General features: G+C 42.8%; 1 protein-coding gene across 1 annotated transcript; it reads right to left on the reverse strand.

Annotated features, from left to right (window-relative positions):
* Positions 1–1,489: 1,489 nt before the first annotated feature.
* LOC147607581 (uncharacterized) lies at positions 1,490–16,983 on the reverse strand. Its single transcript, XM_086790281.1, has 3 exons — positions 16,262–16,983; positions 14,802–15,030; positions 1,490–2,249 (listed from the first exon to the last, which is right to left on the reverse strand). Exons 1-3 carry the CDS (start codon positions 16,604–16,606, stop codon positions 1,855–1,857), a joined length of 969 nt encoding a protein of 322 aa, XP_086646407.1. The 5' UTR covers positions 16,607–16,983; the 3' UTR covers positions 1,490–1,854.
* Positions 16,984–26,651: the final 9,668 nt, after the last annotated feature.

Raw genomic sequence — 26,651 nt, forward strand, 5'->3', positions numbered from 1 at the left:
GCATTGTAAATATTTTGATCATTATGAGCATTGCCACTTTCTGTGGTAGCTTCATGCACACTTATCTTGCAAATTTATGTTTTAATGCAGCTCCTTGCCTTGTTGCCTAGAAACAATACCTACAGTACTACGAAGAGATTTCACATATGATACAAAATTGAGCTGCAACATACAAAAATTTACTTCTTGAATGATCATTGGGATAAAGGGTAGCAGATGTTAAGTGCTCCATCACTTATCTTGTAAAGCAAAGACCACTATTTCTCTGTCATCATGGCTGTGGATTTTAAAAAACAATAAAGGAAAGACAGCATAATATGTTTTAATCAAGTGACATCTTTCATACAATCATTTAGACAATGAGTTTAAGTTAGACACGGATAACCACTACTTGTGAGAGTCTACAGCCTCTTGCCTTCCTTGAAATTTCTATTTCAACAAGTTCATAGTTCAGCATAGCCTTCACTTGACAGTTATATCCTCACCGATAGGGCACCCACGCAGTCTGAAGGCAGACCCAGCTGGTATCCAGGTACTACTCCTTGCTCCACTCTACCTTTTCATCCCAAAATAATGACACAGCCTCAACTTCTTGGGTGCTGTTGACTAAGCCTTACATAGCACAGAACTCCTCCACCAACTCCAGAAAAGTAAACATATCCAATTCAGAGTACTCAAAAGTAATGCTCTACTATTGTCATCTAGAAAAAATGGTCACTGGTTGTCTGAGAGCAAGAGAAGGGTAACCCTTTGATTGTTCCCCTCCCTTGAAAGAACCTGGCGTTGGCCAGCAGCGGTTCTGTACCTACTACAAAACAGTATAGGCAGGGCGCAAGTTTGCCTTGCTGAGTATTCCAGGTTAAACCAACTAGCAACGGTACCCATTGATCGAAACAAATGCAGAGGCATTACCCACAAGACTAAACTTTAGTGACATCAAATCCTCCAATTCAATTATTGTTGTCACCTAAGTAAATGCTTTAAGAATATGACCATCATAGTCACCTCAGCGGCCTCGGTTTTACCCAAGGATTCAACAGAAAGGCACCTCTCTTTTAATTGTGTGTACACAAATTCCTCGTTTAAAAGCCTACCATTTCCATACACACTCACACAGGATTAGGAGCATTCAGTTGCAATGGCAGTTTCACATAGTTCATGAGTCTTAACATCTGTCGTTCATTTTTAATACAGCAGGCCAAAGAAATGGACGAGCCTAACCATATATTTAGCACAACTTCCTTTCCTAAACAACCAAATATGCAATGCATGCCTTACTTTCTCCAAAACAAGCCCATATGCAATGCATGCCTTGCTTTCCAAGGCCAGCGAAATCCTTTAATTTAAGCTTTCAGGTCCCAACTTCCCAGAAAAAGTCAACTGAATGAATGCCTACTTTCCGAGGCTGAAGACTTTTGCTGCCAACCTCCCAAACGAATCAACCAATTTAATGCCTTACTTAGGTCATCTAAATCCTTCAAATGTACGCTTTTAGGTGCCAACTTCCCAAAGAAATCATCCGAATAAAGCCTTACATTCCAAGGCCAGTACATCTAGTCGTCAACTTCCCAAAGAAATTAACCAAATGAATGCCTTACTTTCAAGGCCAGAAAAGTCCGAAAATGAAGATAAACCACAACAAACGTACCTGGGCATTCCATTCAATACAAAGAACCTGATACTAGAAGCTAGTAGGATCACATGTTCTAAAACAAGTTTATGAACTCTCAAGTAAGCTACTGTATGTATTGAGAGAGAACTTTAAGTGCACCATTACTCAGTAGAAAATCTGTCAATTTTTAGACTCACCCCCTCCACACCATCCCTACCATTTTTAACATCTACACTCATTCTTCACCTCACGGGCTGTTGATTATAGTGGTTCTTCTCTTTCTTCTTTGCAGCAGCAAGCTTAGCTGCTCTTACAGCAGCCTCAGATGCAGCTGCTTTGGCAGCCGAATCACCTTCTTTGAAGGACTTTTTCTTCTTCATGGATGTAAGTTTTTTCAAGACTTCCTTTCGGTCTGCAGGCCCTGCATTTGCCTCTACATCTTCAACCGCAGGCTCATCCTTGGACACACAGTTTGTATCCTGGACCACCTCTTCTTCCTTGCCCTCCTTAAAAGACTTCTCTTTCTTCGCCTTACGCCTTTTAGAGCTTTTGGTTTCAGCCAAAGCAGCGCCACTTCCTTCGCCATCAACTTCACCATTTGCATCCTCCTCCTTGACTTCAACTGCTTCCATGGAATCTGCAAAACAAGAGAAACCACAAAGCATTATACATTCATTATCAAGTTATCTTTTTCAAAACATGTTTGAGTTGGCACCACTATAAACCACCTCCACTTCAAAGAGGGCAGCAAATATACGAAACCCATACCAATCCTGGAACATAACAGGAAATCTAATGAGGGAAGATTGAGTACGGTGACACTGATGTACCCAACGGTTCATAATCGCTATCCTAATAAAGAAGAATGAGAGATAATTATTGGTTCAACCCAAGAGATCCATACATTGATGTGTGTGCTACTATGTAAGCATGCGTATCTATGGAGAGTTTGTGTTCTTCATCAGGTGCAGATTAATGTGTAATGATCCAAAAACCTTAGTGGGGAAACCTTCATGCATATATACAATCATGTTTAGTTTATACCACTTGTCGTGAGATAAAGTGAATCGTTCCATCAAAGCATTCACTAGCTAATGAAGCCTTTCTTCAGCACAACGTTTGACTACTCAAGAAAGGAGAAATGACTCAACTTGGGCACACTACTAGGAGATGAATAATGCTAATAACACCCCCTCTCAGATCCTGGGAGAGAAAACGGTCCAAGGAGCTAGAAAAGGAAACCTCCAAAGCAAGTCGTGAAGTCGATCTGCTCCTGCCTCTGCCACGTACTCCAAGAAACTTCTCCCGATCCAGAAGTCCAGCAAAATCCAAAAAATGAACCACCAAATGTCCATATCTCCAACCCAATCTGTATCACACCAATCCACACAATGTGCTCCCTCTTCAGCCCAAGAAAGGATGTCGGCTGACTCTCTACCTCCAAGAAAAAATCTGCTCCTTAGAGAACACCGCCAAACTGTCTCCCTGTTGGCACCCCCTCTAGTCACCCTAGAGGCCCACAATGTCTACATCAGCCATGGTACTGAAGCCTCCATCTCTGAGCTTGTTGAGCACCAATCTCCAGATACAAGGTTTCCGGATCTCCATCCCTCAGTCCAAGAATGCCTCTCTGTCCTGCTAACACTCCAAGTGGAAGAAACATACCTCCAGCACTGTAGCTGACAATCGTGCTGGCACCTAACCTTTAACACTTGCATCCATATTGCATAACTCGCCGTCGTGTGATGGGACTACTACTCACACACACCCCTGAGTCACCCAATCACATGGCAACACCCCTGAGCTCTTTGGTGTTAACTATGGCACTGAGCTCAAGAAAGCTCTCCTGCCAAAACCTGACACCCCCAGCTGGCAAGCTCCCAACCAACTAGTCACGTGTCCATGTGGAACCTGTTAGAAGTCATCTCCTGTCTATATTTATACACCAGGGCCTCTGTTGTGGGTGTGCCCGCCCTGTATAAGGTGTTTTATCATTTTTCCTCACTCCCCGTATTTTTCCCATTTTTTCTAGTGGTGGGGAGGGATGCCAGAGGTTGGCAGGAGCACTCCAGGGCTGGCCGACTGTCCCAACAGCAGTCCTGTGGCTAGCCGACTGCACACAGATGATGCGTAGGCTTCTGGACTGCTGGCCGACTGCATTCACACAGTCGTGGGCATCTTTTCTGCTGGCCGACTGCATTCACACAGTCTGAAGGGAGATAGAATTAGGGTTAGGGTTTCATGTGAGAGACAAACACACAGAGAGAAGAAGAGAGAGAGAGTTGTGGGGATAAGTCAACTCAAGCCTTGAGTGTGTGACTCCCCTATCACACATGTATATTGCACTAGTACACATAGTGCACTTAGTACTTTTAATGTACTAAGTGTACTATGTACTATAACTTATGGGCTTGTACACACTATAAGGGTGGGCATAGTGCCTTTACCCCAACAACCTCCCACTTAAAGGCAAAGTGCCCTTAAATGAAGGAAAAGAAAAATCAGCATGTACATGATAATATACAAGGCCATATCAAGGCTGAAACTGGCCTCATCCAATGCCCATCAAGTGTCTGCAATGAGCAAACCGCTCCGGAGGCAAACTCTTTGTCAACAGATCAGTCGGGTTGTCATCCGTATGAATCTTAACAAGCTGAATTTGCTTGTTCTCTATCACCTCTCTGATGAAGTGATACTTCACATCCACATGCTTCGTCTTTGCATGAAAGACAGGGTTCTTTGCCAACTGGATGGCACTCTGACTATCACAATTGAAATATCCCTGTATAACCCAAATCAACCACTAACCGAGATAGCCATAATGCCTCCTTGCAAGCCTCTGTGGCTGCAATATACTCGGCCTCTGTAGTAGATAAGGCAGTGCACTTCTGCATCCTGGATATCCATGACACAGCACCTCCTGTGAATGTAAACACATAACCGGTAGTAGACTTCCGGTTATCTGGATGACCGGCATAATCCGAATCCGTGTAACCACTAATGCATCCTGTTTGCCAAAGCATATGCACATATCTTGTGTGCCCTTCAGGTATCTCATGACACCTTTCACTGCTTCCCAATGCTTCTTGCCAGGGTTGGCCATGTATCTAGAAACCACTCCCACTGCAAATGCAATGTCCGGCCTAGTAGCAACCATGGCATACATGAGACTGCCACAAGCTGAAGCATACGGAATCTTGGCCATATCAGCCCTGCCACTATCTGACTGTGGGCTGTCCATAGCACTGAGTTTCACATATGGAGGCAAAGGAGTACTAGTCTTCTTCGCCCCGTCCATATTGAGCCTCTGCAAAACTTTGCCAATGTATTCCTTTTGAGACAAATACAACACATGCTGATTTCTGTCCCGAAGTATCCGCATACCCAAAATGTGATTTGCATCACCCAAATCCTTCATATCGAAGGTTTGATGCAGCCTCTTCTTCAAGGCATCCATCTCTTTACGAGATTTCCCGACAATCGACATATCATCAACATACAAGATGAGGATCAATAGACTGCCATCCAAAGCTTTCTTGGTGTATAAGCAGTGATCTATGTCACTTCTCCCGAAGTCCTGGGATTTCATGAATGTATCAAATTTATGATACCATTCCCTTGGTGCCTGTTTGAGCCCATAAAGACTCTTTTTCAGCTTGCATACAAGCTTCTCCTTTCCATTTACTGCATAACCCTCTGGCTGTTGCATATTTATCTCCTCATGGAGATCACCATGAAGAAAAGCAGTCTTCACATCCATCTGAATCAAATCCAGATCATCATGAGCAACCAAAGCTAATACAGCTCTAAGTGTGGTCATTTTGACCACTGGAGAGAAGATCTCATCAAAGTCCACACCATATTCCTGCTTGAAGCCCTTAGCCACTAACCTGGCTTTGTATCTTGGCTTTGCATCAGGTGCAACTTTGAGGATGTAAACCCACTTACATGGTAAACCTTCTTGCCTGTAGGCAAATGCACCAACTTCCATGTTCCATTTTTGTGGAGAGAATCCATCTCTGACTTCATAGCACGCTCCCAAAGAGCCTTGTCTGCCCTCTGTAAAGCCTCCTTATAACATGAGGGCTCCCCACAGTCAGTGAGCATCAAGTAGTCAACCCCTGGAACAAACCGGTCAGGGGCTCTGGAGGGTCTAGTGGACCTACCCAATGACCATCATTTGCAGGTTGCTGTCCAGCCTCATATCACCTATTGGTGGCTCCTATTCCATGCCATAAGGCTGAAATATCATGCCCAGTATCTCCTCTAACTGTGGGATATCTATCCATAGGGATATCTTCTGCCATCTCTGGCTGTCCATTTGGACCATTTTCAGCACCATTTAAGGGCTGGTTTTGCTGATGTAATGGCTGATTTACAGCCCTTGGTTGTTGTCCATGATGTCCATCATCATCAAAGATGACTCTGCCAGGCTCCTATTGCCTTGCAAGCTCCTTATACATGCATGTTTCGTCAAAAATGACATCATTGCTGCGTATAATCTTTCTATTCACTGGATCCCAAAGTCTATACCCCATTTCACCTCTGTCACCATATCCTAGGAATATGCATTTGTGAGACTTAGGATCAAGTTTGGTGCGCATTTCCCTGCGTATGTGCACGTACGCAACGCAACCAAACACTCTCAAGTGCTTGTATGACAGAGGCTTCCCTGTCCATACTTCCTCTGGCACTTTCCCACCAAGCCTCGTGTTAGGTGACCTGTTTATAAGATGAACGGCTGTCATAACAGCTTCAGCCCAAAAAACCATGAGGTAACGCAGCATGTGACAACATAGAACGGACCTTCTCCTGAATGGTCCTGTTCATCCTCTCTGCTGTCCCGTTTTGTGGAGGATCATAAGGAGTAGAGAGCTCCCTCTTGATGCCTTTAGCATCACAAAAGTCCTGAAACTGTTTGGACATATACTCTCCACCATTGTCGGAACGCAAAGCCTTCAGTGTTTTGCCAGTTTGATTCTCAACATGAGCAACAAACTTCTGAAACACTGAGAATGTATCACTCTTCAAACGAAGAGGATAAACCCACACCTTGCGTGTGGCATCATCAATAAATGACACAAAATATTTTGCCCCTCCCAAAGAAACCTGAGGCATCTCACATACATCTGTATGCACAAGCTCTAACTGAGCATCTTTCTGTCCAAGAGCTTTCTTGTGGGGACACTGGAGTTGCCTGCCATATATACAATGCTCACAAAACTAAAAACTTGAAAACTTTAGAGAAGGCAAGTAACCAAAACGAGACAATTGCTCCATTCCTTTGACACTCATGTGTCCCAACCGGCTATGCCACATAGAGATTTCCGGCAGCTCGGTTGCATTTACATTAGCATGGTGACAAACACCTGCATGCATGAAGTAAAGAGTGTCCACCTTAGAGCCTCTGGCAACAACCAGTGAGCCCTTACTAATCTTCCACTTTCCACGACCAAATGTGGTAACATAATCAGCATCATCAAGCTGTCCAGTAGAAAGCAGGTTGTTCTTGATCTCAAGCACATGCCTGACATCATGGAGCATAAGCTGTGAGCCATCTGAAAACACAAGCCTCACATCACCTCTGCCAAGAATCTTGCATGCATGGTTGTCACCCAAATAAACTACTCCTTCATTGCCAGCAATATACCTGACAAACAAGTCTCTGCAACCTGTGACATGAAAGGAGACACCTGAATCAATGATCCATGAGTGCATACCATGACCATCTCCTGTAAGAAGTGAATGGGCATCAAGTGAAGACGTGAATAGGACTTCATCCTCACTGTCACCTGCATGTGACACATTGACTTCTTCAATCTTGACTCCACTTTTGCCCTTTGGCTTTACATCTTTGGCTTCATCTTTGTCTTTGTCTTTTCCTTTGCCCTTTTCCTTTTGATCATTCTTCCATTTGTAGCATTGCTTTTTGATATGTCCCTTCTTGCCACAATAATGGCATTCCAAGTCCTTTTTGGAGCGGGACTTGCTCCTTCCCCGTTCTTGGCTTTTACCCCTTTGTTGGGATCTCCCACGTGCATTCATTGCATTTGACTTTCCAACAGAGTTGTTCTTCCTGTTCATCTCTTCTTGAAGAAGAGCACCCTCAACATCTGCATATGACAGCATAGCATTTGAATTGCTAGTGGCTGTCCTGAATGTGTCCCAACTCTCTGGCAAAGTGCATAAGAGAAAAGTGGCTTTGAACTCATCATCCATTGCCAACTTTTGATTAATGACCTGGCAAAGTGCATAAGAGAAAAGTGGCTTTGAACTCATCATCCATTGCCAACTTTTGATTAATGACCTGGCTGACGATACCATTAAACTCATTTAGATGGGCTGTCATAGACGCCCCTTCCTTCATTTGAAGACCTATGAGTTTCTTCAACCAATACACTTTGCTTGAGGCACTTTGCTGGGCATACAAGTCCTGCAATCTCTGCCACATTCCCCAAGCTGTCTTCTCTTCACGAATGCTGAAAAGTAAAGTGTCTGACACAGACAACATGATGGTGGATCTTGCTAGCTCATCCATATCTTCCCACTCTTCAGCAGTAAGAGAAGCGGGCATTACACCCCTTTCTTTGATAGGCTTGTGCTGCTTCTTCTGGAGCAACACATTATAGCACTGGGTTTGCCAAATATCATAGTTATGTGAGCCTTCAAGCTTCTTGATGTGAAGCAATGAAGAGCTCTCACCTGTGGTTGCCATAGCAATATGCAACCTGTCAATGCTTGACTCCCTGCAAAATGTGCAAACACTGCACCAAAAGCACACAAAGTGCTCACAGTTGTTCTCCCAAAGTTTATCTCCCACTGCGGAAGCACAAATGCAACTCTACTCCCACTGTATGTGATAAAATCACCAAAATCTGGTTGCTGCAGATTTAGGACAGCACCTTAAGTGTGCTCTGTTCCCCTTCCAAAGTACTGTACAGCAGTACTAAGTGCTCACCAATGATGTACCAAACCTGTACCAACAAGTACAACAGTTGAAAATGAACCTTTTCTTCACTCAAATCAATGTACAGCCATGCCAAAACTTGCACAAAGTTGTACCAAATCTGTACCAACTTTGTACCAAATCTGTACCAACAAGTACAGCAGCAATAAATGCTCTCCTGGCTGTCCAAATGAGTGAAAATCAGACTTTTACAGTCCCGATCACTGCATACAACAATCCCGAACAGATATTGGGCAAAAGCCCCTTGACTGTAAGCTGATTTCTGAGGATTCAAGGCATAAAAGTCTTGCCTGCTGCTTTGCCAAGCTCAACAAGCATAAAATCTTGAAAAGCCCCTTGATTTAAGATCAATTTCTGATCATACATGGTACATAAACGCACATGAAGGCATCCAGAGTCTTCACAATGCTTCCCCCTGGCCACATATACATCCAATACATGAAAGCCCCTTGATTTACAGGCACATTGAGTGCTTGACAGGCATCAACACATTGCCCAAAGCATCAAATGCGAGTGCCTGCATGCAAATCAACCCAATCGGCACAAAAGCCCTTTGATCTGCACTGCAATTTTGGCCCGAATGTGAGATTGCTCACATCATACAGCATGTATGAATGCCCAATGGCACAATTACATCAAAAGCCCCAAATTTTAACGGCCAATGTCCTGCCAATTGACCCAGAATGTGACCAATGTCACCAATTTTGCCAATTGTGCTCAAATTTGAGCCATTGCAACCTGTACCTGCTCAATTGATGATAATTGACAAGGAAAATCCCACAATTGAAGGCAAATACCTCTTAATTTTCTGATTTTCTACAATTTGCAGGCTGAATTTCTTTGTGTTGATGCTGTTGCAGAAAGGGGGGGGCGCTTCTTGCTGATGTTGATGAATCGGATGCAGCTGCTGCTGAAAAGGGTGCTGCACGATGATGCTGCTGCTTGCTGTGCGTGTGTTGATGCTGATGCGCCTGCTACTGTGCAGGTACGGATGGCTGGGCAGCCCTCCGCGCTGGCTGCTGCCGGGCAGCAGCTGAGCAGCCCACGCTGCTGGCTGGGCAGCCCAAGTCTGCTGGCTGCCTACGCCCAGCTGCTGGGCATCAAAGTACAGTGCGACCAGTGATTACACGGGACAGTATGTACTGATACTGATCACACGGGACAGTATGCTGATCACACGGGACTGTGAGAAGAGAGCTAGCAGAATTGCGACCAGCATAAAAGAGGGATTGTGTGAAGAGCTGGGTGCAGCCATAGAGGGGAAGAGGGAGAGGATCAAGATAGCTACCTAAGCTCTGATACCAGTTGAAGGGAGATAGAATTAGGGTTAGGGTTTCATGTGAGAGACAAACACACAGAGAGAAGAAGAGGGAGAGAGTTGTGGGGATAAGTCAACTCAAGCCTTGAGTGTGTGACTTCCCTATCACACATGTATATTGCACTAGTACACATAGTGCACTTAGTACTTTTAATGTACTAAGTGTACTATGTACTATAACTTATGGGCTTGTACACACTATAAGGGTGGGCATAGTGCCTTTACCCCAACACAGTCGTGGGCATCTTTTGTGCTGGCCGACTGCTCTCCCAGGGGCATATAAATAGGCCCCTTGCCCCCACCACTTCCTCATTCAGTTTTCTCAAGATCTTGTGTATAGAGAAGAGTTTACACACCTATCTCTTTGTGTTTCTTGTGCTGTTTATTTTCTGCAGTCTACTTGCTCTTGTCTACCCAAGTTTGGTTATCATTTCCGCTGCATATTCTGACATGGTATCAGAGCCCTAGGCTCGAGATAGATCTTGGGAGTTTTTCTGAGCAAGAGGGGGAGCGTTAGGCTGCTGATTGGTGGACTGTTTTGGAGTGTTCGGGAAGAGAAGGTGCAAGAGGAAGGCGGGCTAAGGTGCGGGACAGCCACTTGCAGGTTTTCAGATTTTTTTCCCAACCCACCCACCCTTTCAGGTTACTCCCCGCGATGGCAGATTTACTAGAGATGGCTGAGAAGCACGTGAAGATTCCGACTCTCCCCACGTTCCCAGTGGATCGTCAGTTGGACGGGTCCAATTACGGCATCTGGAAGGTCATGATGGAGTCGGTGCTGGAGTCATATGACCTTGCTGATTTTATCATCATTGGAGTTCCACGGCCGGAAGCAGAGGAAGGGGAGTTACTGTCGACGAGGAAGGACCACGAGGCACAGGCACACATGTGGGATCGTGTCAACGCCAGGGTCCGGTCATTTATTTTCCTCAACTACACACCACAAGTGATCAATCATGTGAAGCACATGACGCTGGCGAGAGGCATATGGGAGCACTTGGCTTCTTTGTATAACAAGGTATCACCCATGAAACGGACCTCCTTGGAAGTGCAGATGCGGGTTATGAACCCTGCAAAGTCTTCGACGATGCGGGAACACATTAACAAGCTGCAGGCCCTTCAGCAGGAAGTCCTACAAGCTGGGAAAGAGATATCATCTGAAGACATGGCCATCACTTTGCTGTCCCACTTGCTTGCTCAGTATTCTGCTTTCTATTCCTCGTTGATTACGAGTGGCAGGCTCAGCACCATAACCTGGGAGGAGCTTGTGCCAATGGTCTTGGACCAGGAGGAACGTTTCACGAACCCTCCTCACAGCGGAGGTTCGGAGGCCTTAACTGGCCAACGGTCGAAAGGCCGAAATAACAACAAGGGCAAAGGGAAGGCTTCACCGGAGAAGTCTTCTGAGAAGAAGCCTGATTCAGAACGAGAGAAGCTGAAGGCCGAAAGATCTTGTAATGATTGTGGCGAGAAAGGCCACTACTGGAGGAAGTGCCCTAAGCGGACAGGGAAAAGTGCTGATTCCTCAGCCTCAACTGCAACGACTCCGGCATTTGTGCACTTAGAGATGGTGGACTCCGATGCTTCATCATCTTCGAGCGAGGAGGCAATTGGCTTCATCGCGAAGGATACCCGGGAATGGATTCTCGACAGTGGTGCTTCCAGGCCCATGACTCCATCCCGTGACTTCTTTCTGGATCTGAAACGGCAGTCAGGTCGCATCTTTATTGGCGATAACTCCACTATTCCGATACATAGTGAGGGCCGGATAAAGATCATTCCCGACGGCAAGGGGAGCAAGCATGCTTCCCATGTTCTTTATGTCCCTGCTCTGGGTTTTCATCTTTTGTCAGTGCATGAGGTATGCAAGACTGGCTTTCGGGTGGAATTTGAGGAGCATTCAGTTGCTCTAAGGGACCGTGAGACTGGCCAGGTTGTTTGGGAAGGCGGTGTGGAGAATGGTATCTACAAGCTCTCTGCACTCTCCTCATTGACAGGTTCTCAGGTCGGAGATTTGTGGCACTTTCGTTTTGGCCACTCAAATGTGGATGCATTGAGGCAAGCTTTCCTGGACCAGATGGTGGTTGGCTTGCCAGATGTTGGTAGTAGGCAAGGGCGCTACAGTTCTTGCATACGTGGTAAGCAGCACAGGGAATCCTTTCCGAAGCAGGCTTCCAGGCGGGCTTCGAAACCATTGGAGTTGATTCACATTGACTTGTGTGGACCTCAGCAGATACCGTCTTTGGGAGGATCTCTCTACTTTATGCTGCTTGTTGATGATTGTACCAGATTCAAGTGGATCTACTTTCTTTCCCAGAAGGACCAGGCTTTTGCTCGATTCAAGGATTGGCACGTGATGGTGGAGAAAGAGTCTGGATTTCAGGTCAAGACTCTCAGGGCTGATAAAGGAGGTGAATTCTCCTCGACTGTATTTCTCAGATTTTGTGCAGATCATGGCATCAAAAGGGAACTGGCCAATACTGGATCGCCTTCGGAGAATGGAGTTGTTTGACGCAAGAACAGGACTGTGGTGGAGATGGCGAGGACCATGCTGGAGCATCGTGATCTTCCTCGTCCACTTTGGGGTGAGGCTGTGGCAACGGCTGTCCATACCATCAACCGATCTCCGACGACTTCAGTACCCCATATGACTCCATTTGAGGCATACTTTGGCAGGAAACCCGATGTCTCGCACTTCCGTGTCTTTGGGAGTGACGCGTATGTACATATTCCGAAGAAGCAGAGGGGGAAGCTTGACTCCAAGTCCCGCAAGCTGGTATTTGTGGGGTATAACTCTCTTTCCAAGGGATACAGGTTGTATGATCCAGATAGGAACGAGATTGTTGTCAGCCGGGATGTGGTCTCTGACGAGCATGTTCCAGCATCCACTGTTGAGGAGCCGCCACTTCTTGGAGATCCAGAGGAGTTTGATGATGATTCCCAGTCTATCATTCCAGTTGATCCACCTCAGTCATCACAGGAGGTTGAGCCCGCAGCTGGAGTAGAGCCCCCGCGACCACAGGAGGCTCCACGATCTGTTCGAGTACCTAGGTGGTTGTTAGACACCCTTCGGGAGTCGGGTGTCACGGAGCTACCCTCCGAGTGGACCACAGAGGACGGCCCTCGAAGATCACATAGAGTCCGAGATAAAAGCAACACAGCGGAGCTTCTTCAGGTGAACTATGCTTTGATGTCTCGTATCATGCGGGATAAAGAGCCCACTTCTGTAAAGGAAGCCCTTTCACAGGATACTTGGAGGAAAGCCATGCAGGTGGAACTTGATGCCATCGAGAAGAACAACACTTGGGAGTTGGTACCGAGGCCGTCGAAGCGGTCAGTCATTGATGTTAAATGGGTCTTTAAGACCAAATACGCGTCTGATGGATCGGTGGACAAACACAAAGCCAGACTTGTGGCTAAAGGTTATGCTCAGCGGCCAGGCATCGACTACGAGGATACCTTTGCACCGGCAACGCGGATGTCCACGATTCGGGCCGTTCTTGCCCTTGCTTCTTCTCAAAGGTGGCCCGTGTATCAAATGGATGTAAAATCTGCGTTCCTTAATGGTGACCTGCAGGAGGAGGTGTTCGTTGAGCAGCCTCCAGGCTTTATTGTTCCAGGATCGGAAGGGATGGTTTACAGATTACGTAAGGCCTTGTATGGTCTTAAGCAGGCTCCCAGGGCTTGGAATCAGAAGATTGATTCCTTCTTTATTCGGACTGGATTTCAGAGATCGGTTGCAGATCCGAACCTGTATCTCTTTCGGGAACGCGGCATGGTCACGCTTATCATCCATGCATGGTGCACATCAATAACCCAGAACTTGCACTTTCGATTCAAGTATGTGCAAGTGCCAGCCAAGTGCAATGGGTGCACAAGACACATGATGTTGACACAAATATGACCTCAAACCCATATACAGCATGCGTCTTGTGCACCTCAAACCCATATACAAATATTTAAGTGTTGGGAGAGGCCCAAATAAAACAATCATTGTCGCTCACTTTTAACAACCAAAAGCAAACAACAATACATCACACACTTGCACATAGTACTTGTACTTTTTCCCAAAACATCTAGTGCTCGTACTTAAAGCCCTTCCATAGAACACATACAATAGTGCAAGGGACGATAGGTCAAACTAGAGGTCTCAATTCCAAGCTCATGCTCCCAATCTTCCTATTTGACTCTAAGGAGCAGGTCCTTTATTACAACTAAAGGTTTGCATGGACTAGTTTCATCGACTAAAATGCAGCAATATTCAAATGTCCAACAAAGCATGGGAATCCCTAAACAAAGCAAGTGACTCTAACCAAATCTCAAAGCAAGGGAAAATGTTTGATGCAACTGCTGCTCTTCAATGTGAGCCCTTATACCACCAGTCAAGCTAACTCTTGAAATGAGCCTCCTATAACATAGCAGTTGCAGCCGATGCACTCAGCCCTTGCATACTCCTCAGTTTGAACCCTGCGGGTCATTGGGAACACAAAACTGTACTTGTGTTTCCACACTTTCAAGCATCAGTTTGCTCTTGGCCAATCATTTGCTTGTGTCCATTGTCATAGATGTTTGCTGTAACCCACTAGTTATGCTATGGCCCATTGATAAGGTTGTTCTTTCCATTGCACAAAACCCTGTGGAGCACAGCATTTTGAGTTGATCGAATAATGGCTGCCTACACTTAGAATAGGAATGTTTCTACACTCTAGAATAAATTTCAGATCAGATCCCAAACAAAGACACCCTCTTGTTACAGGCTACTTAATCTCTCTGCTAAAACCATGTTGCCTAACGTCTCTAGAGATGCACAACACACTCCCAACTGCAACCTTTTCAATATCGAAGTAGAAACCATAAGTACTAGCAATGTCATTTGTAGCTCAAAGCCAGTAAATTGAAGTCACCTTTTTCATCCCTTTGATTGAGGCCCAGCTCAGCCAAGACAGCTTCCAGCTCAGCCAGTTCTTTCTTTTTCAGCTCTTTCTTTGATAACTGCCTGTCTGGCTCCCGTGCAGCCGCTGGTATGGCAGGGGCCACATTCACATCAGCAGCCAACTCAGCTGTTTCAATCTCTGGTTCTTCTTCATTTCCTTCATCACCTTCCTCCTCGACTTCTTCATCTTCATCGCTTTCCTATCAATCACATATCATAAGATACACCACTAAGCACTCAATGTAGGCTAGAATTGATGATGCCCCAATAAACATTTTTTTTACAACAGTGAAAAAAGCTAGTTGCATGATGGGCATGGAAAATTCTGTAGTCGTTGATCCAGTGAGTCAAGTTTGCTAAATATACGGTGTGATGACTAGCACTTTCTAACCAAGGCCGCTTTCCACGACCCCAATCAATTAATTTTCTTGCTGTAATACAAATGAGGACACTTCTAATATGTGCCTAAGTGATCCTCCAAGATATGCCAATAACTTTGAAACAGCCTTACCTTTGACGTCAGACAGGGTATATAAGGAGCCGAAGTACATGGAGCAATGCTATTTTAGGACTAAGACTTGGTAAACTTCACGACAAACAAAATAAATGCGTATGTCCATCACCATATGGGCCTAGGATTATGAGGTCCATTAACCTGAGTCCAGATTGCTTGGCAGGTGTAACAGCCTTTACAGGATGACCCCGAAGAACTTTGTATGCGTGGGCAGTAATGCTCATCCAAGCTCACCAAACCCCTGCCCAACATCAGAGACCTGCAAAGCACCTTAGGCCAGTGTGTTTGATTTATAATGGCTCCTTTTTACAGTGTAGTAAAAATTTGACAGACGGGCACCCGTTTTTGGCCAATGTCCACAAAATGGGCATCCAAAAAACACTGTTTTTGAAGTCCAGTTCACAAAGACCTTACATAGCCTCGAGAACATTTAATTCCCAAATTTTTAGTAAACAGACAAATTCCAAAACTTAGGGTGATCATGTTATGCTCAAAAAGCCTTATGTTCCAGGATCAAACCTAGTAAACACAAGATATTGATCCAATCCTCAAGTGTTTTGTAGCCTGACGAACGACCAACGTGGCTTGGGGATGACCCATCCAGCATAACTGGGATATCTCAAGTTTCACCCAAATGACAAATCTAGCAGATAAAAACTTGCAGCTTGGATTAATCTCACCACATCTTCTTTAAAAAAAACTGTATGTACAAAGAACTTGAGAAAAGACTTGCATAGGCAGGTATTCCACAGCTAGGTAGTGTTCAAATAACCCTTTTAGAAATTAAATAGTAACAGAAAAAGCAGATGAAATGAGGATAGTATTAATATAAATATAAAAAATTTCCCAGATAAATGAGGTTAGGTGAACAGTTATCTGGGCAAGATGTGTAGAAGGGAGGGATTGGCACAGCATACCTCTCCGTGGCTTAACTCCTCCTCCTCCTCGTGTGCTGCATCCTGAGGAGTCTCGTCTACTTGATCCGGTAGAGGGGGCAGCGCTGGCATGGCGAAATAGTCATCATCGTCCTCGCAATCGGCCCACGATGTCACAGACACAGGCGTCGGCGTCCACACCTGCGGCGCAAGCTGCGCCTCCCTGCTATGCGATGCGGAAGACGATGCAGAGTCCTTGGAGTCTCCCTTGCCCTTTTCTGATCTCTTCTTGCTCGACCTCTTGCGGCGGCTCTCGAGGGCTGAGAAGATATTGGTGCTGCTTATCGCCGGTAATCCATCGTCTCTCTTGATGCCACCTCCGACCATCCTAACAGTTTGCGCCCGTGGTGAAGCAGACGGAATAGTAAACAGAGAAGCTCTGTGATAAGAGCGGGAAATTGGCGAAATGGCAGAACCTGTGTAGCTTTTGTGAAACGGTTAGGGTTTCGCAGAGATGAAGATATGGCTTGCTTGTTTCTGTAGGATTTCCAGAACAGAGTGAGGGTTAAGGGTTGCAGAGAGTTGAGACAGGGTTGGGGTTTGCAGGGACAGGATTAGGGTTGTGCAAGAAATGGCAGACATGTATCTATGGCAGAGATGAAATCCACAGATAGAGAGATAAGGAGCTCAAATAGGGTAAAAATTATCCGAGGCGTGGAGCAGTGAAACACACAAGATAGTTCTGACCAAGATGGCACATAGATTTTTGTTGATTTATTAGCAAAGTAGTACACTGCTTCTTAAATCAAAGATGGAAAAGTCACAAATGATAAGGTTTGACCTTTTAACTCTACTTAATAATGAGGAATGTGAACTTATTAAGAGGTTGTTAAGATGGCCTAAGGTTTCACCCTTTCAACTCTACTCAATATATATGGGTGCCAAATTTTGGGGAAGTATTAATTAATTACTTGAAGAGAGAGAACCTTAGATATGGGATCAAACCTTAGCTTAATTAAATGGCTCCAAAGGATGGGTTAAATGGCTCCAAAAGGTTTTTATTTGTTGATGTGTGCTTTTTTGGGGTTTTTTTTGTTTTGTTCTTGATTTACATGCAACGTTCTTGAATCTTCTGCGATTGGTTTAAAAGGGACGTTACATCGCATTTTTCAGCCAAGCAAAAGCCGAGAGAGAGAGAGAGAGAGAGAGAGAGAGAGGGGGGGGAGGGAGGGAGGGAGGGAGGGAGAGGGAGGGAGCGAATGAGTGAACAGTGAACGAACCTTGAGCGAATGAGAGAGAACAAACTTTGACGGAGAGAGAGCTTACGTTGATGAGCGAACGTTGTGACAGAGAGAGAGCTTACGTTGACAAAACCTTAGTGCTCAAATAATTAATTAGTGCCCATAAGAGCACTGATTAATTAATTGAGGCGTAGGCTGAATATGTCTAGGCTCGGATACATCCCAAAATCTTTTTTGGTATTAATTAATGGATCAAATTACTTGCATCAAATTGACAATGGCACTTAGTCCACCCGAATACTAGACAGAAACTACTAAGCATTAGTTTTGGGAGTGCCCATTTGCAAAATTAGTGTGGAGGATTGCTAGGCTGATTTCGCAAGACAAGAACCCAGGACAACTTCAAGTGGAGCATTTGTGGATGATTCCTAGCTAATTTCGCAAGACAGGAACTAGGGACAACTTCAATTAGAAGCATACCCTATTTGGGGATCTAAGTGAGATGAACCCTGCAGTGGAAAGTGTTTGGCATTAGGTTCGTGCAATTGCCATCGCTTCCCTATAGGAAAAGTTTGGCATTGGGTTTGTGCAATTACCATTGTGCACCATATGGGAAGCCTAGAACAACTTGGTGTTTGGCATTAGGTTCGTGCAATTGCCATCGCTTCCCTATAGGAAAAGTTTGGCATTGGGTTTGTGCAATTACCATTGTGCACCATATGGGAAGCCTAGAACAACTTGGTGTTTGGAAGAATACAATGCGCTCAAAATTGAGCGGGTTCAAATGAAGCTTGAAGAAGTCACCACAAGAGGTTGGATGCCAACCCTGTTAGCCAACAAGTTAGACAATTCCTACTACACAATGCTCACCTTTAGAATGACAAACTTTGAATCTAATGTAAATGTATATCTTTATACACTTATTTACTTTTGGTAATAAAAATCATCTTCTCTTTTAAAGAAACACTAAACATATGATACTTCATTTTTTCATGCTATCACTTGTGCTAAGGAGTCATGAGGTAATGAGGCTCACAAATATAGAGGGTGTTACGATAGGCCTCAATTGGCTTTCCTAGCTTTGATTCTGTGCTCTTTAAGAGGTAGGGGGTTCCAAAATTGTTGGCTGAGGCAATGAGCCTAAGGGGTTGATTTAATAGCTAGAGGCAAGGCAACCAGATAGCTAGGCACACATCACAATCAAGGAGGCAAAGAGCTGACATAGCGGGAGTACACTTATAGAGGGAGGTGTTGAGAGGTAAGGTAGGGCGGAGAGGTTGAAGACTACATTATTTCTTAATGAAGAGTAAAACGGATGCCAAGGCCAAGCTTCATTTAATTGATTGCCCTCAATTTGTCAATGCAATTCAAACATGTAGAATGAAAACGCAAGTCTTCATAGTATCTTAAAGATGAGATAAATACCTTTATTTATGGAAGGGATGCTATCATAGCTTGTTTTTTACTGTGTCCTTCTTTGTATCTCACATGCCTCCTAGGATGAGCTAAAGAACATCATTGAGTTGTGTACTCTTTACTATGAGATTTAGGTGAGATCATCTTTATAAGGTAATAACAAGATGTCCTAATCAAGACTCCTCGTAAAAACTTGAATCAATACAACCATAAATATTACAGTAAGAAGGGGACAAAGACAACAACCCTTGATGGGTATTTTGTCACACAACACTAACCCAAATTGCCCCATGACACAAACAAAAGGCATTCTATTAAAGCAATTTTGAAACATTAGGTCATAAGGTATCACTCTTTTTTTGGGGGGGGTGTCAAGCTTTGGTGGAAGTACTCACATCGGCCTTAAATGTATGTAATTTTAGGCATTACCACAATTAATAACCTTCTTGTTGATCCATAGCAAAGATGAATAAAATTTCATATTTAAAATTTGACTGTAATATCATACAAAAATTTATTCAAAACATGCAGTGTCCCTGTAGGAGGAGGGTAAGGGGATCCATAAGAGGATAGGATCTCATCATACTCCCCCTCCCCTCACACTTTAACACATAACAATATCTTTAAAAAGTATCCAAGCTGATTGTAATTTGTTGGTCAAATGTGCTTTAGGCCAAAGGTGGAAGTGGGTTTTCAATAAGGTGGAGAACGAATGCTACAAATTAAGGTAGAAATATGTGAATCATATAATGGTTCACCAATTGACTACAAATGTTATCCACATTCATCCATCAAACATCTATGATGAATGTTGTTTTTTCTCATAACATTGGAGATGTGATGCCTTTTTAGGTTATATATCAAGCCCTAGTAAACCTTGACGATTGAGGGAAGAAGTTAGTGGATATATGAAGTATATTTTGGACAAGGTATTCCAAAAGAGATAGTAGGGCACGAGTAAGTGATCTTTTATCCAACCATATTAGTGACATATATCACCTTTATGAAATGCACCTATAATAGCATACTCTAAGTTATTTACATTGATAATGGTAATCTTTGGTTGAATATGGTATCTTCACAAGAATAAGAATAAGAATATGTAGAAATGAGATGTAGGCCATGTTTTGACATGATATAGTAAACTTTTATAAATTTAAAAAAAGTTGTTCTCCATTCTTGCAATAGTTGTTCTCCCCTTGCAATACTCTTCAAACCAACACTTCTAGCAAAGAAGGAATCTAATCAAGCAAAATTGTTGAAAGTCTTGGATGATAATTTTATGGATATTTATCCCCCAATAGTAGTTTTCTTTGAATTCTCTTAAGGACCGTGTACTAGCTTAGTAGAAAAGGTAAACCACTTCTATGAAACAAAGCAAAACTAAGTGGCATAGCATCATGATCATCTTTCACTGTGAAACAAAACAAAACTGGGTGGCATCCACCTAGTGTCTCATGATAATCTTAATCACCTCCAACTATAGCCACCACCACTTGCCTTGTGAACACCCTCTTGCATGTCGCTGCCCTCTTAAGGACCTTGTACTAGCTTAGACAAAAAAACAAAGTAGAGCAATAAGTGAGGTGAATCCTCCTGGGGTGTGCTACTTGATTTGCTCGAAACATTGCATCGTGGACCAAAGAGTGTCTTTAAGCCCATGCAGTTCATTGGTTACGATCTTAGATGGCATGTTCAACAAAATGAATGATCCGTTCACTCTCTGAATCTTGAAGTCATCTTAATCCTCCATAATGAGAGATCCATGGGTCCTAATAATTCGTTCACTCTCTGAATCTTGAATTCAAATGTTGACAGCAAGTCATCTTGATCCTCCATAATGAGAGATCCACACTGTGAGTGGCATAGCATGGGTCCTAATGGTGACATTCTCATGCATCCCAAAGAATCTCGGCTATTTCAATTTTTGCTTTATCTAAGGACAAAACCCCACAAGTGATTAGAAAAGGAAAATAATAAAGAAAATCGTCAAACCGCATTTTGGTCAGGATTTTTCTTAATAGTACCCAAAGTCATTAGAAAAAAAAAATCGTCTTGAATTCAATCACATCTACTATACCCCAATGACCTCGTATCCCTAAATAAAGGTAGGAAAGTGCTTACTGAAACTAGCTAGTGACTCCCAAGTTGAGTGCTCTATTATCAAGGAAGGTAATTCTTGGCTTATATCTCGATATTGTATAAATCTTTAATGTAGATAGCCAATTTTGAACCTACTAGTCCATATGATCCCACACTAAGGGTGGTTGTACCAACTCAAGAAATAGTAAGGAAGAAACCCTACCTAGCTTATCCACCCATAGGCAATATGAGTATGTGTGGAGCACAACAAGTGGAAAGTAAAGGATTTGTGGTAGAGTATATGTGGAGAAAAGTAGGTGGAAAGTAAAGGATCTCTTGTAGCTTTTGACTAAATAAATACAATTTCAAAACCCCCATCTTGCAGATATCTTAAATGTGTAAGTGGTGGCTTTTATGGTGGAATACTCACATTTGAGAAGTGGAAGTGCAAGAATTAGATGATGGCAAAGGTGGATATGATGCAGTGTCAAAATACTACATTGAGAACATGCCTAAGAATTGGCAAGGGATTCAACCAGACAGGAGGAGGTAGCCTTATTTGATAAAGGAATAATATGACATGGCTTACATAGGTGCATCAAGGAGTCTCATCATGAACCCATGCTATATGCCATACCCTAGGAGGTGAACCATGACATAATCTAAAGATAAGAGGGGTAGGAATACTCATTATATTTTTTAATTTCCAAAATTCCACCCTTCATTTTCAACTTTCCAAAATTCAACCTTCTATTTTTCATTTCCATCTAGAATATGAGGAGAACTTAAGCGAAAGATATTATGCTTGAAGACAAATCCCCAACCTAGCATTTGTGGCCACTGTAGGTTTATTCTACTCATTATTACATTAATAGATATGCCATGCAAAGTTCATGCAAGGGCACTAAGTGTGGAGACATGGGGCTGCTATTTGATCTCATGAAGACCAAGCTACCTTTTACTACCATCATCTCAAGTTTCTTCTTGGATATATGCTTGTTGACTTTGAAATGATGGTGGACACTAAATTCTAGCCCCCTTACAAAGCATTTAGAAGAGCTCAACATCATAATTTTTGGAACTTCAACATCTACATTTGTATGTATCTACACTTAAGATGTTATAGTAGTCCAATTGAGTTATCTCCTCTCATGCTTACCACGCTTTGTCCAAAATTTCACCACCGGTCTCCTACCTAAAGGATTTTTAATTAAATCCAGGAAAGTATACTCTACTTGCTTCTCCTTTTGGTACTACCTCTTAGCTTTGTGTCCAAATTTAGGGTATCTGATCTTCTCACGTTTCCTTGTGTAAACCTGCCACATATCAGAAGATGTTATGGAATTCTAGTATGTGCTAATATCCCATCAGCTGGGGGGCCTCCATCATCATATCCCTAGCTGTAAAACCTGGACTATCTCAACAAACAAGTTATCGTTCAGTTTAGTTATATAATATACATACCAACAATAATGCACACATTTGAACATCATCTCTAGCACATCCAGCCCTTGACTAGACCCTCTATGATATACCGGCAAATTCTTGGAGTTTTGAATCCCCCACACAACAATATCTTATAATACATAATACTAGACCAATAGTCCCTCCCTCTTCAATCAGTCTCCCCATCAACCAATCACCCCAAGATCCCTTAACCCTCAAGCTCCCTTCCACCCATTTTCCTATCCTACCCTAAAACCCTCTAATTATAAGATAATCCCAAAAAGCATGCCCGCCATCTTTAATTATTGATTTACATCTAGGGCATATTCTAGCAGTAAAATTCCTTTATAGCAGTTTATATCCAAGACGTAGAGCCCACGTACATACTCTCCACAGAAAGGTCTGAGCTTTCACCGATACTTGCTTGCAATTCCCATATTAGTCTCCATCTCTTCATCAAAGTGCTCGAGAACCACCTTACTTTCCAAATTTTATTGTAGTATCTCATATTAATCTCACTCTTGCTCATCTCCTCATACACTGCCTTGGTAATTATTTTATCCAATTTAACTCCATTAAACTAGGCCCAATCATACAACTAGTAGGACCCATTGTAGGCAGTAGAGACCCAGCCCTTCTCAACCTCTTCTAAAACATAGCGCTTATAACCTAAATATCTCTTTGTTGTATTCCAAATTCCCCCCTAATCTGATGCACTTCTTTTTAGCCCACCTGGGAGCAGTCCCAACAATCCCCCAGACTCCTCAATCCTTTGTTATTTAGCTTCCTAGTCGTTCTTACATTAAGCTTCTTACATTAAGCTGAACCAAAGGGGGGTTAAATCTGTGAGTCCACCAAATGCCAAGGCTGAAGAAGGAATTCCTAGATCCCCTAGTACATCTATCCCATTTTATCAAGCCCGTGACTTCTTTCTAATTCAAGCATAGGAACTTGCAAAAAGGGGAATTCATAATTTTCAAAGGAGCATGGGACAACAGCTTATCCTTCCAATCCAATCCCATCCACTTGCCTTTAAATTGAACCTTAGACTCTTCCAATCCAATCCTATCCACTTGCCTTTAAATTGAACCTTAGACTCTTCCAATCCAATCCAATCCACTTGCCTTTAAATTGAACCTTTAAATTGATCCTTAGACTCTTCCAATCCAATCCAATCCACTTGCCTTTAAATTGATCCTTAGACTCTTCCAATCCAATCCAATCCACTTGCCTTTAAATTGAACCTTAGACTCTTCCACCACCTCTCTCACCATCCTGGTCCAATCCCCCACTTGTTGACGACATTTAGGCAGGTTAGCTGCTGCGACCCTAACCTTAGCATGAGTAGGCAAGTGTAAAATCCCTAATTCTCCCAACTTTTTGGACAAGCTTACTTTATCCCAAGCCAGACATGCAGATGCCTTCCTGCCATCATTGGTGTTTCTCCAAATGAAATCTCTAACTGGGGCCATAATCCTTTTCTAATGACACTTTCTAAATTCTACCATAGGACAGAGGAGGATAGAGAAACATAATGTAGGCATTAAGGACTGTGTTAACAATGGTCATCCTATCATAAAAGGGAACTCTGATCCCTTCCCATTTCTTCAACATCTCAAAGAACCTTTGAATTGCCTAAATGGTTAGCTTCTTGTTTGTCACTCCAACCCCAAAAGGCACCCTCACGTGTCTGATGACTTGTCCCTCACGTGTCTGATGACTTGTCCCTTCTTTATAACTTCACACCCCCATCTTTCCATGTCAAAACTATCCTCCTTAGTCGAACTGATAATCTTGGATTTGTGTATATTACATTTGGAGCCAGAGGCAATATCTCGACTAGCTGCAATGCATTCCTTACATTCTCATTATCAGCTTTCAAAAATAATAAGGAATCATTATAGCAAAACATTGGATAATCAACCTACTCTCCATTTTTTAGCTTCAGCCCAGTCACTATCCCTCTTCCTCCTGCTTATTCTAAAGCCACTATCAAAGGGTGAGAAGCAACATCAAAAAGCAAATGGGCCAAAGGACAACCTTGTCTCATAGACCTTTTGATCTCAAATCACTCAACTAATCTCCTTGTCCCTAGATTTTTCTACATCAACACATGGACCAACCTTGTGACTTTGCTTTCATTGCATAGTTTTGAGGAAAAATCTACATTAAGCAAGGTGATGTTAATTGAGTGGTGAATTTGGCGTATGACTTCGATGGGCCCCATTTATGGTGGTTAATTGGGCGGATGATTTCAATGGGCCCCACCATCAATTAATTTTTTAGGCAAACAGAGTATTCATAACAAGTGATCGACAACTCAAAATCTTTCATTTAACATCACTTTCTAAATTAGCTCGTGCTCGAGCAATTTTTAAGCACTTAATGTATATCTTTTAATTTTTCGCTTCAATGCACTCACAAGGATATAAACAAGGGATAACTAAGTTAAGTGTAAGACCCACATCAACCGGATCTACATTATTTAGCCTAGGATAAAGTCTAGGTTCTCAGTCCAATTTGGATTGTAGGTCTAAGGTAGATGATCCCACTAGTAGTCATGCCAAAGTTGCAATCTCCTCCATCTTTTTGTGCTATTTTTGGAAGACCATGGCTTAGAATGGCAATGGTAACTCATGATTAAGTTAAGAACTAGGGAAAAGTGTAAACTAAATAAAGGGGAATAAAGATTTAACAGTAGACTTTGCACACACGAGTGTCCAAGTCAGTTGCACTTAGAGAATTTGATGTTGTGTTAGATCGTCACCACAAAAAGAACTAAGGAAACCTTAGGATTTGAGGTATCTAAGCTAGTTACACTTAGAGAATTTGATGTGTTAGAAACCACCAAAAGAACTAAAGAAACCTTAGAATTTGAGGTGTCCAAGCTAGTTGCACTTAGATAATTCGATATTGTGTTAGATACCATAGAAAGAACAAAGTAAACATCACACATAAGTGATGTGGACATACACAATGATGAGCATATAAACTTGATGCATGAAATATAAAAAAATTAACACTCTAGGTATCTATTATCATGGGATAAAAAGGTTGAAACATCACAAATTTCACTCGCCATTAGATCCACTATAAAAGGGGATGGTCAAGAGAGAACAATGGTGGCAAGGAAGCCACAAAGAGGACTGATAGCTGCTAGATCAAGATTGCATTCAATATTCATGGAGCTGAATGAGTCTTGCAAGTGTTAAGGGCCAATCTAGTTCATCAAAGATCCAACAAGTGTATCTAAATTTGAATTTAGATAAACCTCAGGCACAAAGCATGAGGATATGAAGCCATCAAGTGAATTCAAATAGGGTTGAATTCAGGCACAAAGCATGAAGATATGAAGCCATCAAGTGAATTCAAATAGGGTTGAATTCACATTAGGTGTTTAGTTGCAAACTCCAAGGAACCAAATTGGCATCCATGCAAATTAACATGCAGATAGAAACATTTCCCCTAGAGTAACCCCTACCAAGAGGTGTATGGTAATATGTTTGAGTTGTTACACATATTTTGTATACCATGTGGTCATTTTGGTGTGTGAGCAAACTCTTGTACACAGGCATGTAGAACCTTCTTACTTGGAAAGGGTTTTTTCGTTGCTCTTGTTCATACTTTACTACATGCATTTGCACTAGTGTGTAATTTTTTGGGATAGCAACAATGTTTTGTTTGGTATGGTCATTCTGGTGTGAGTGGGCTCTTGTATATAGGTTTACCTTCCTGTTCGGAAGGGTTTTCTTTATACCTTGTTGGGCAGTGGTCCTAGAGAATTGCACTATCACTTCTCATATCTCTTATTTAGAAGAACTATTATAGCTCTGTTGCTCTCATGTGTCTCAATGTGTGTGAGTGAGCTCAGTTCCCCTTAACCCAACATGAGTATGGTGTTAAAGAAATTTATCTAGGAGATAGCATAGCTATAGAATAAAAGGGGGACCTTCATTGAAGCTAAAAAATGATGCAAAGATGGGTATTTAAGGCCTACTTAGAGGCATATAAGCCAAAATAATGGATCCAAACTTCTCCAATGTTGGACACCCACCAAGGAGAAACCATGCTAAAATACCCCACCAAGCAAACTACTAAAATACCTCACCCAAGAAAATTGCTAATGTCACAAGGTAGTGGTTATCATTCAAGAATAAAATTATAAAATTGAGAGACAAATAACCATACTATGGTCCCAAACTATTGTAAACTAAATGGGTAATATTACCTACTAAGGAAACAGTTTG

The sequence above is a fragment of the Cibotium barometz genome, chromosome 55 (genome assembly GCF_041138505.1).
Source record: "Cibotium barometz isolate CiBa-2024 chromosome 55, ASM4113850v1, whole genome shotgun sequence".
In the NCBI taxonomy this organism is placed as follows: Eukaryota; Viridiplantae; Streptophyta; class Polypodiopsida; order Cyatheales; family Cibotiaceae; genus Cibotium; species Cibotium barometz.

Coding starts and splice junctions, on each gene's coding strand:
- LOC147607581 (XM_086790281.1), bottom strand. CDS start 16,606: ATGGTCGGAGGTGGCATCAAGAGAGACGATGGATTACCGGCGATAAGC. Junction 15,031..16,261: donor AGGAGTTAAGCCACGGAGAG/GTATGCTGTGCC, acceptor TGTGATTGATAG/GAAAGCGATGAAGATGAAGA. Junction 2,250..14,801: donor CAATCAAAGGGATGAAAAAG/GTGACTTCAATT, acceptor CTTGTTTTGCAG/ATTCCATGGAAGCAGTTGAA.